This window comes from Maylandia zebra, linkage group LG11, assembly GCF_041146795.1.
Source record: "Maylandia zebra isolate NMK-2024a linkage group LG11, Mzebra_GT3a, whole genome shotgun sequence".
NCBI lineage: Eukaryota > Metazoa > Chordata > Actinopteri > Cichliformes > Cichlidae > Maylandia > Maylandia zebra.
The window spans coordinates 11,377,481-11,389,546 of NC_135177.1; the positions used below are offsets into that span (position 1 = coordinate 11,377,481).

The 12,066-nt window shown below is 39.3% G+C and overlaps 1 protein-coding gene across 1 annotated transcript; it reads left to right on the forward strand.

Moving 5' to 3' along the window:
* The first annotated feature begins 6,872 nt into the window (after positions 1–6,872).
* Positions 6,873–11,662, forward strand: irx1a (iroquois homeobox 1a). The gene is made up of 4 exons (XM_004565123.5): positions 6,873–7,472; positions 8,751–9,843; positions 10,194–10,269; positions 11,148–11,662. The coding sequence occupies exons 1-4, from the start codon at positions 7,230–7,232 to the stop codon at positions 11,221–11,223; spliced, it is 1,488 nt and encodes a 495-aa protein (XP_004565180.2). The 5' UTR covers positions 6,873–7,229; the 3' UTR covers positions 11,224–11,662.
* The last annotated feature ends 404 nt before the right edge of the window (positions 11,663–12,066 follow it).

The window sequence follows — 12,066 nt, forward strand, 5'->3', positions numbered from 1 at the left end:
AGTCAAATTATGTAGAATTTGATGAATTTCTGCCTTAATGAGCTACTTTGGCAATTCAATCAAGTCACAATCTGTGTTCATAGACTTGCAGCACAGCGTTACATTGGTTAGCTTTGTCACCCTACAGCAACAGGGTCCTGGTTTGAATCCGCTCACTGGCTGGGCACCTGTGTGGAGTTTGCACGCACTCCCTTTTTCCTAGGTGGGTTGTCTTTAGGTAATCTAGCTTTCTTCCACGGTCCAAATGCATGCATGTTAGGTCAACTGGTGATTCTAAATTGGCCTTAAGAGTAAATAGTTGTTTATATCTATGCATTAGCCCTGCAATAGCCCGGTGACTTGTTCAGGGTGTACCCCATTCTTTTTCTAAGCTGGTAGATGGGCTAAAGCCCTTGGTTTACTGACCAGTACTTGAGTTATTCAAATTGTATATTTATGTTTCCAGTCATTGTATACATTTGTAAGTTAGCTGTTGGCGTAGCAGCATATTTGCATAATTATAAAATATATGCAGCATGTGAAAAATGCTTTCTACATTTCTGTCTTCTCCTGCTTCTTTGTTTTTGAATAGCCTTTATCATTGGACTCCAGGATGATAAAAATAAATTATCAGGTCAGGATGTTTCCTGTTCCCAACATATTTATCTAATCCACAATCAGAATGGCTAAATCAATCAACTCAAGTTGTATATTCTAAGATACTCAACTTATTGTTTTCTTTTTAAGCCGATATTGAGGTCCTTCATGATTTTCTGAACAGATAAATAAAGAAAAATCCACCTAGTTTCTCTTCGCTCGAGCACATGGGAAGATTCAATCTGTGATGCAAAGGGCTAATCTCATACATCAATAACCTGTAAACCCTTTTGAAACCCCGTCTTTTTTTTCAGGTGTTGTCACTCTAGCGTCCCACTCGTCTCCCTAGGTCACTGTCTAAAACTCATTACAGAATTTGACAGGCTGCTGTTTTCATCTGTGACACCACATCATCCAATGGTTAGCCTAATCAGGAGCCACGATGGTATCAATAATTAGAATTCAAAGTGTTCTCTCAAGTCCCAAAGATGTCAACACAAGCCTTCAGAATAACAGAATGATAAATATGTTTTTTTCCAAAATTAAAAGCAGAATTTAATCCAGACATTTTTTTCCCTCCAGCGGTCTCTGCATTTAAAACCAGTACAACACTGAAAGAAGTAAAAACCCCAAAGCAACTAAAACAAAGTCAGTCTGATCATTAATAAAGGTGATAGCAGTGTTGTTAGGAGTGAGAGTCCAATGCAACCTGGGGAGCGTGTCCAGCAACATAAAAACACCAGATTTCAACTACTATCAATAGTTTGTACAAAGACACACCAAAGCAAAAAGCAAAGAAAAAAAAAAGAAAATCAGCACAACATGATAACAGATGAAAGAAACAGCCTCATTAAAATTCCATTTGTCATGCTGTCTGTTGATCATTTTATCTATAAGTCTATCCTTTACACCACTATCAAAGGGTGTCATTTCAAAAGAATACTTCAGTGTAAAAAAAAAAAAACGTATTTTTTTTTCCCAAGAAGGCCGTTCTTTAAAATTCAATTAACTCTGTTTATGAATAAACGTGGGAATTGTATCATCTGAAAGCAGATTTGCATGCTCACATTTTTTTTCACTTTCTGAGGTAGCAAATAAACATCTGAAATGGGAGACTAACTCTTATGAATATTTCTAAGCTAATGTTCTAAATCAGTGTTTGCATCTCCTTCATTCAGACTTAGCATAAAATTATATGTGGGACAAAACAAGGACTTTGATATTACTTCTGTCTTTGTCAAAAGTCTTTTTTCCCCTGTACATTATGTGTTTACTCTACTTAGCGTACATCTGCTATTTTGGCGATATGCACATATAGTAAAGACTGGTAGTCTGTGGCTTAAAGCCTATTGGCTCGTGAGATTTGATGCACTATTCATACATCAGAAGAAGTTTAATACAAAGTAATGGAATTAGTTTGACAGTTGCCAGTGTAGTCTTTGCTGCAGACTTGTAGGGTTTTTGTAAGTATACTGCAACAGGTCACAAAAAAAGCAAGTGTTCACATTTCATAAAGGTACATTTAACGGATAATACCACTTTAAATATGGAGACTGTGAAATCCCTCTGCTTGAAATGTATAGTTGAAGATGTCCTTGAGGTCTGTCGCTATAGCTGCAAATAGCTGTGCTTACTATTTTAGATGTCTAATTTTAAAAAAGAAAAATATATATTTCATCTAAAGATACTTTCATAAGTTTTTTAAGTTAATCCTCTTAGTTCAGTGGAGCAATAATACACTCAGCTCAATGCAGTTAAAACCTTTTAAAGCCCAGCAAAGGCTACATTCTCTTTTTCTCCCCTCTCTCTGCATCTCTCTCACTCACTTTTCTCTCTCTTCTTGGCTAGCTATAGCTATTCATTAGCTCCAGCCCCTATGGCAATGAGAGTCTTTAACCTCCATTAGATCTAATGTTGATATGTTTCCCCAGCAAAGAGCCAAAACAATTAACACCCCTTCTCACATTTCTTTCCCCTTGGCCCCTAACCACATCAAAATCTGGGCCCACCCGTTCATTACCCACCCCTGAGAATGCCCTTGGGAGGAAAGAAGTCAGATCCCTCTGTTGTCTTTTGTATGTTATGCAGTTAGAAGCCAGAATGAGTTAAAAGTAACTTGTCAATACTAACGAAGTGTTGCGCTTTCCCCTTAACTTTGCCCCAGTGTGGCTGCTGTTGTTTTTGCTGTTGTTTTTTTTTTAATTAGATGAGGGGCTTAATCATGACAATACTTTATCATAATTCGTGAGCTAACACCTTCTGCTGTTAGTGTTTGGTTTAATTTACTTTATATTTAATATACCTTCAGCACCAGCAGTGGTGGCAGTGGTATTTTTGCTGTGGCAGCCTTGCTGATATAAAATATGTGTAATGAACCTATGTGGGCTATACTTTGTATTACGTTTTTGGATGCATAATACATAAAATACTCATAAAAGCATTGCATACCCATTTGAAGACCTCAGTAATATAATATGTACATCTATGGATCACTGCCTTTGTACCAGGGCTAAACTTGTTGGGGGTGTAATGGTTATGCAAAGCATCTTTACTTTGGCAAAAATTCAAGTGCAGACCTTCATTGTCTCATCAATATTGGGAGGGGGGGGGCATCACCCCCTCAAACTGTGTAACTGTCAAGTGCATAACATCCTGACCCAGAATAGACCTCTTTTATTATCCAGGGAATTCCTTGTTTCCTTACCTAAAGGTGTGGTGCAGTTGCCTATGTATTGAATGTCTCACAGTAACACCAGTGGTCCTCTGACTCCAACCCACAGCTGACTAGCTCATTTGCTCTGACGCAGGTCTGGGACAACACTAGAGCCAATGCATGTGAGAGTGTGCACTGGGCTTGTACGCAATAAGCGAGATGTCTAACAGTTGTGATGATCCATTAATATCATTGATATTCATCTAATCTCCTCTCTTCAGGAGGATAGTGAGTTTTTGTTTCAACACTTAATTTGATAATCTGCAAAGAAAGCACAAAAGGAACATTCTGCAGATTCTTAACCTTTCCTCAACTTTGGCACTCCTCGAGGCAGGAAAGGAGTATCTTTCACCACAGTTATTAGTTCACAGAGACACCCTTGACCTCTGCGGTGGTAGCCAACTGTCAACATAACCAATGTGATTGTAATGCAGGTTCACTCTCGTTGACTTCTATTGGATCCAATGAGGTGTACCTATTTGCACACATCCTAGAGAACTACATTCGAGCCCAGAAAGTTACAAAAATAAATTATAAGACTGTCATGATCCCAGATTACTACTGATATCTTAGTTTTAAAAACTATAAATGACAGAAGCTATGATTATAAGGTAAATCTGGCTTTTAAAAAGAAAATAAATGATTTATGATATTCAAGATAAAGTTGAATCACACAACAATTATGAACTGTGGTATTGAATATGGATTGCAATGCACTGTCACCACGCAGGTTTCTATATAGAGAAAATGCTGTTCATTTAACAAGCCTGAATTTAACAATATCTGTTTTTAGCTTTTTCGTTTTCCCATTGAAAGCATATATAAGTGTTTGTGTTTGCCATTATCTGATAACTGAAGTATCTGTAATTTTAAAATGTACAGCCAGGACTGTCCTTAAAATGTATAGACCTACTGCTCAGTTATTTTTCTTTCTATTACTTGAACATGAGTAATGGCAGAGAGTGCTGTCCTCCAACAGAGTAACTGGGAATATTTCATATCTTTCTTATAGCTTTAGAGGCTCTATTGCTATAAGGTACCAGAGAGAGAGAGAGAGAGAGAGAGAGAATATGTTAGGTATAACAGAAGTTGTTGACAAGTTTCCAATCATTTTACATTAAAACACATATCATATGAGAACATACTTAACTATGGTACTATGTATTATTATTATTTTTGTATATATTTATTTATTTATTTTTAATTGGTGGCAGGAAAATTAAAAACGCACAGTGCTTGGGACTGAGTGATTTAGCCTATTAGAATGTGGCCATTAAGGCGTAGCAGCTTATGAAGAGCCTCCTGTAGATTTACACGATAAAACTATCTGATATGATAAGCCGGGGGATTTTCTTTCTCTTTAAAAATGGGAAGAGTATTTAAGAGTCGTTTTGACAACATTAACGTGAGCGCCTGTGCGCGAAGGCGCGTGCATGTCATACAGAGACGACACATGTGGTGAACGCCTGCATTAGAACTGAACGTGATGAAGATGAGTTTTAAACACGGGCGAGGATCCGGAACAAAGTTTACCGTGCTCTCTCTCTCTCTCTCTCTCTCTCTCTCTCTCTCTCTCCCTCCCTTCCTCTCACTCTCCCTCCCTTTCTCGCTCTCTCTGGTTTTAGCCTGAAAAGCTTGTGGTGGCAAAGACAGTTTAACAACACTCAATAAATCAGTTAACATTGATGGCTTACTGACCTCGACACGTGTCTTTGTTTACCTAATTCATTGATTTGTTTGTGATTTTTTTTTTAATAAAAATCTTTTTTTCTGAAAAAGAAACACGGTCAACATATATTTTTTAAGTATGATTATTATCATCATCACCGTCACTGTTATTACTAGTAATGGTAAGCTAGTAATATTAAATTATCTTTTCGCTGTTTCTAAAACATTTACTCATCATCTCGGTTCACTGATTTCTCTTCGGCTTTTCCAGTGTCATTTCTGTTTAGACATAATTTTGGTCTTCTAACTCCCTGCCACCCCTCCACCAGCCCGCCACAGCCATTATATTTAGCCCCCTGCACACATTTCCAGCGGGTTATCACAATTGCCATTCCTCCCCTCCTTTCTGATGTGTTACCCAGATTACCATCAGTGCCCCACAGATATTTTTAACAGATCCTCGGCGCTCGGCAATATCCACTCGGAGCCATCTGGTGCAGATCAAAATCTACTGACTTCTTGGGCTTCAGTCGTTAAGGCATTAAATCTAGATCTACAGAATACCCCCTTTGACTCGGGAGGTGGGTGATATGAGAATCAAATCAAATAGAAATAGAACAGTCAAAAAATGAACACCCTCCCACCCGTGAGCCACATAGGTGTGTGAGGAGTGGATAGTTAAGCAGAGGTTAGTGTCCGACCCTTTTTTTTTTCCTTTTTTTGTGAGCTGGAAATTGGATAAGCAGTTCAAGAGGCGCTGAACAAAATAGCATCCGAGTTTTTTCACTCTTTGAAATATTGAGATAATATTTTTGAAAAGATTGGTTTGTTTTAGAAAACATTCTATAATTGTTTCTGGAATATATATATTCCAGAAACAATTATAGATTTGTTACACACTATATTTTTCCGGTTCTCGTGTGTTGGTACGTCTTTCATTAAATTATAGGAGCTAAAAGTACCTGAATAACATTTTGTGGCGAATACATGGACTTGGAGACTTCTTATCCGGTAACCCGGTCTTTGGCTCGTCCCTGGCGTTTCCACATTCCTTTTCACTAAAAGCAAGGAAACGTGAAGTGGCTCTGCTTTTACAAAGGACAACAACAATCTGCTTTAAGTCCACACACACACACACACACACGAAAGCAGATGGAAAGTGAGAGGGGGGAAAAGGATGGAGAGGCTGATTAAAACTTTATGAAGAAATCAAAGGAAACCGAAAACAGAAGTCAATAAAGACTTACATAATTAATAACTCATATGGAAGAATTTGCATGAATTTCCGCAACTGTTTAGGGAGTTAACTGTAACCGTCTTGAAGTAAGCGTTATAACTTTAAAACAAAATAAAAATATATATAATTGTTTCATTGTAGAAATATAAAATGCTTTTATTTATTTATTTATTTAATAAATAAACTTTTAAATATCTCATCCTGATTAAGTCCCGTGTGTCTTTTACGAGTGCGTAGGTTTAAAAAAAAAATCCATAAATTACAGAAATTAATTTTAATGTTAAAACTTTTACTGAAAAATAATGCCACTGAATTAAATAAAGGCACCAGCAGCCCGTGTTACCAAATACTAATTCCTCGGCGGACAGGCTTTTCCCCCTTTAATTACAATTTAAATCTATTCAAAGTAAGTTCCTTCTTGACGGGTTTACTTCCCCTTGTGTCGGACAGCTGTAAAATCGTGTAGACAGGTTGTCATACAACAATCAAAGCCTTCGGTGAATGGACTCTAATGCTTGAACATTTAACATACAATAACTCCAAACACGGACGGAGAGAGAGAGAGAGCAAGAGAGAGGGGGGAGAGAGAGAGATCGCGAGAGAGAGAGAGCGAGAGAGAAGGGGGGCCCCAGCCAATGTGCTCAGTCTATATTCACATTATCCACATTGCTCCAAACGAGGAGGAGCTTGCAGGCTCAAGTAGAGGACGCCAATCAAAGCATCAACTTCAAATTGTATCTGAGAGATCAGCCTGGAGACCTCAGGGCCAGGCGCGTCAGTCGGAGCGCAATTGTTGATCAGATCACATCCAGCGGACTTTGCGCGAGAAAAGAGAGGAAGCAGAGATTTAAGAGCGGTTTGTTTTGACTGCATACCGTTGTATGTCGGTAGTAGCTGCGACTTTGGCTTAAACACTTTCTCTTTACTCATCCGGGTTTTTTTCATTTTTTTTCTTTTTTCTTTTTCTTTTTTTTTTTTGTGCCTCGCATACTTTTTTACGCACAGTTTATCGGACAAAAGAACTGTGCAGTGGAGATGTCTTTCCCCCAGCTAGGGTACCCGCAGTACTTAAGTGCCTCCCAGGCGGTTTACGGGAGCGAAAGACCGGGAGTGCTTACGCCTTCGTCCCGGGGAGGGAGCACCGAGATCGGGGGAAGTCCGTCAGCCACTGCAGCGGCTGTCACGTCAGTGTTGGGCATGTACGCCAACCCGTACGCACACAACTACAGCGCTTTCTTACCCTACACCAGCGCGGACTTGGCTCTTTTCTCACAAATGGTAAGAACATGTTCATATACTTCTGTCGAAAGATGTTTGTAAATCCTTCCGTCCCAACCAGCACTGTCTGATCATAAAAAAAAAATCGAAAGGTCACTTCAACCAAAAGAATGAATACTCTTGGTTGCCGATTTGTATATTGCGCATTTTCTGGTTTAAGTCCATACTTGACTGATTTAACAGTCCGCTGGTGTGTTTTAGCTGCAAGGTGAAAAGTTTGACGAAATGCAAAAGAAAGAAGAAAAAACCTTGAAAATGCGGCTTAAAACGTGTTTTGTTGTTATGCATAAAGCAAAAGAACAAGAGAAAATTATAATTAGGCAGTTATTAGTCTCACACTATGAAAAAAAATAATCCTGCGGAGCTGTATTCTACCGTGCAACATGAAAAAAATGCTGCTTTTGCTCTGACGATTTTTTAAAATCAGGTTGATAAAAATATTCACCAGCCTGATACAATATCTTAAACTATAAATATGGAATTACTTTTTTTAAGTTTGTGTTTTGTAAACATTTCTGACCTAGTTGAATGCCCTTCTAACTTTCTCTACCTGACGAATTGCAAGACACAGCACATCTTGTGATAATAATTAACTTGGAGTGTGTTAATGACTAAGGCATGTATTAGGCTCTAACACAGAGTAAAACTGAGAAAAAAAAATAGGTTTTATCGAAAATACTAAATTGAACGACCTGCGGGTGGATTCCACAAAACCAAGCCAAAGACTTAAAGTACACAATTCGTCACGCAAGTGTATATTTTACAGAGTGAGAAGAGGGAGAAAAAAAGGGAAAAACTTTGCTTGGGCCTTCATACTGCTTTGTCATATTGTGCATAGAAGGGAGTTTAACAGGCAGGCCTACTATATGTTTAAGCTGTCAGTTTGCGTGCACATGCAGTGTGCGTGATCACAAACTTTCTCTGGTCCTATTCACTTTGTTACTTTTTGCTGACAATTTACGGACAATAATTGCTAATATATGGTCTCTCAGAGAGCTGTGCAGTTGCAGGTGCCATAGGCCTAGCATGTGACATGTTGCAAGCTGAGAAGCTTATTTGTGGGCACAGCTGAGTCAGTTGCAACTGTAACTCAAAGATTTTTTAAAGCTAGTTGTTTGAATCATATATATATATATATATATATATATATATATATATATATATGGAGCTTCATATATATATGTATATATGAAGCATGTATTTAGCAGTTCATGAAATAAAATTATGCATGAAGCTCCATGAGGACACTTTAATAACACACAATCTTTGATTTCTAAGGGATCCCAGTACGAACTGAAGGACAGTCCTGGCGTCCACCCTGCCAGCTTTGCAGCCCACACATCTCCTGCCTTCTATCCATACGGCCAGTTTCAGTACGGAGACCCTGCTAGGCCTAAAAATGCCACCCGGGAGAGCACCAGCACTTTGAAAGCCTGGCTCAATGAGCACAGGAAGAATCCATACCCGACCAAAGGGGAGAAGATCATGCTGGCTATCATTACCAAAATGACGCTGACGCAGGTTTCCACCTGGTTCGCCAACGCCAGGAGGAGGCTCAAGAAGGAGAACAAGGTGACCTGGGGAAGCAGGAGCAAAGAGGACGAGGACGGTAACTTGTTGGGCAGTGGAGACGAAGCAGAAAAAAACGAAGACGAGGAAGAGATTGACCTGGAGAGCATAGATATAGACAAAATCGACGACAACGACGGGGATCAAAGCAACGAGGATGATGATGATAAGTCATCGGAGGGCAGCAGGGACCGTAGGGGCGGCCTCGGTGCAACCGGAGAGTTGGACAACTTAGAGAAAAGACGGGCCTTCGCCCTACAGGCCCACGAGGCCTTTGAAAAATCTAAGAACGCTATTTCAATTCACCCAGGGAGTAAGGAGAACTCTGATAGCAGCAACAACAGCACCACAAGAGTTTTGTCTCCGGACAGACCTGGGAGCTTTCCTCTCCCGTCCAACAATAAGCCCAAAATATGGTCTTTAGCAGAGACCGCTACTAGTCCCGACAGCTCGTCACAGAAACCCACGTCCCCTTGCGGCACTGGGGCCACCACTCACCCATCAGCGCCCCACCACCAGATTCAGACCCACCCCGCCTTCCTCCCCAGTCACGGACTGTACACTTGCCAGATTGGAAAGTTCCACAATTGGACAAATGGGGCTTTCTTAGGCCAGAATTCCCTGCTGAATGTCAGATCGTTTCTGGGAGTAAACCAGCACCACCACCACCAGCACAACCATCACTTGCCGGCCCAGCAGCAGCAGCAGCCGACATCAGTGGTGGTGTCGCCGGTAGCAGCTTCAGCAGCGCTCACCAATGACAGCAAAGCCCAACCAGAGAGCCACAGTCCGAAACACATAGGTACGATGACAGTCTGTGTTTGCACATATGAGGAGACGTGCAAAATGCTCTGTTGAAAAAAAAAGCGACTTCGGATTATTATTATTTTCGATTTAAAATACAATTAATTTAGCCTATAAAAGATTCTGCACACGCATCCACACACAAGTAAAGTACATTTACACACTTTCACACAATCGACTACACACACACACACACGCACTTTCACACAATCGACTACACACACACACACACACACACACACACACACACACACACACACACACACACACACACAATAATGTTTAGTTAAAAATTCTCGTGTCTCTGTTTTATCTACCAGACAAGTGCTAACACTGTTTTCCCATCAGATCACGAAAACGGTGTAAGGTCGGATTCACCTCCAACACAGACCCTGAAGTCTTCTTTTCGACCCATCCATGACAGGTGAGACCAGTTTTTACTTTATTGCTTTTGCTGAATTTCAACACGTTGCCATAAGCAGATGAAAGCAGCCACAGCCGGAAATAAAATGAAGGAGATCTGATTATTGGATTAGCGAAATAGAAACATACTTAGATCTCTTTAAAAAAATATATATAAAGCTATAACATTACTGATAAGAGAAGTATTAGAAACAATATTTAAAAAAAACAATGAGTAAACTGCTTAACGAATTTTGGCATATATACTTAAGGTTTATTTTTATTTGTTTCATCTTTTATTTATACATTTTCTAACATAAAACAATATAACAGCACTACAAAATAAAACAAACAATTTTTTTCAACGATACCCAGTTTACTTTGGGGGTGACAGGGGTCTTGACTCCCATCCCACAACCCTTTTAATTCCTTCCCTCTGGGGAGAGTGTGGCTACTTATCAAGTCACCGAGTAAAACGGGCTCTGTCTGGGTTGTGTGCTTTCCCTAAAGACCCATGGGAGACCCAGAGCCCAGGGGAGCGCTCTTACCCAAAGAAAAAAAAAAGTTTTACCTCAGGTTTTCCTCTTGTGCGTAACGTTCTTAGAGAATTAACGATGAGATAGCGAATTACAACTGTTGACAATGGATGAACAGTGAGGGGTTTTTTTCCATGCCGTAAAAAAAATCGGATTTGTAAAATTGATAACACTATTATTGTTCATGTTGTTTTAATTATTAGTGTTTAAAAAAAAGAAAAGAAAAAACGCGAGGGCTTGAAAAGGAGGGCTTCAGTCTGCTTCTAATCAAAACTGCTCAGCCAGACACTTGAGATGCATATTGAAACCCGCTGTCCAAACACGGCGGGGGTATTTATCTACCTTTCTGTTATTCTTTATCCAGATCCTCTCTGCCTTCCAGCGCCAGGAGTCCACAAGACGCCACGCAACGGGTCCTCACTGCACTCTCCTCGGCTTGATCAAGACATTTTTTGTGCTTGAAAAAAAAATCAAATAGAAAAAAAAAAACAAAGACTTTACGCTCTCTAAAAAGGACAATGAGAAATAATAATGCAGCATAGCATTCAGACGGTACAGAACAAATGGCGTAATTTGGTAATATCCTGTGGATGGATGGATTACTTCCTCTATTGTTGTGTAGCTTATAATCGCGCCTATAATGTTACTCTCTCTCTCTCCACTTTGCCCAGGCAGGCTGGGACATTTTGGTAGGCTGTTTACTTTATTATTATTATAATTATTGTTATTATAATTATTATTTGTCACTATCTTGTGTTTTTTGGTGTCCTTTCTTTAATGTAAATACAAGTGATTTAAATTTGTAAATAGGAAACGTTGAAGGAATTTGTCCAGATCGTATATTTTGCCTAAATAAACTAAATGAAATTATAGAGAAAACCCAACAATGTTCAGCCTACATTTCTTTTCTGTGATTATTATTATTATTATTATTATTATTATTATTATTATTATTATTATTATTATGCAAACGAAATTGATAAATTATGTAGAAAGCTTAGGCCTGCAACAAAAAGGGTGGGAATTCTACAGAGAGAAAAAAAAATATTGGCAGTCTGCATGCAACCAGGCTTAATTTTATTCAAGTTTGGGAGGAAAGCAGCGTGGATGCATTGAGGTGCTAATAAGTGTCCAGATGGTTGCTGGTGACAGAAAATGGACAGGAGCAGCTGGGAAGGTCATTAAGTAATAATATGGGAACGCCCAGTCCAAACAAAATCAAATGGTTAAAATCTAATCTGTCAGAGGGAGAAGTCGATTCGAAGATAAATTATTAATATTTT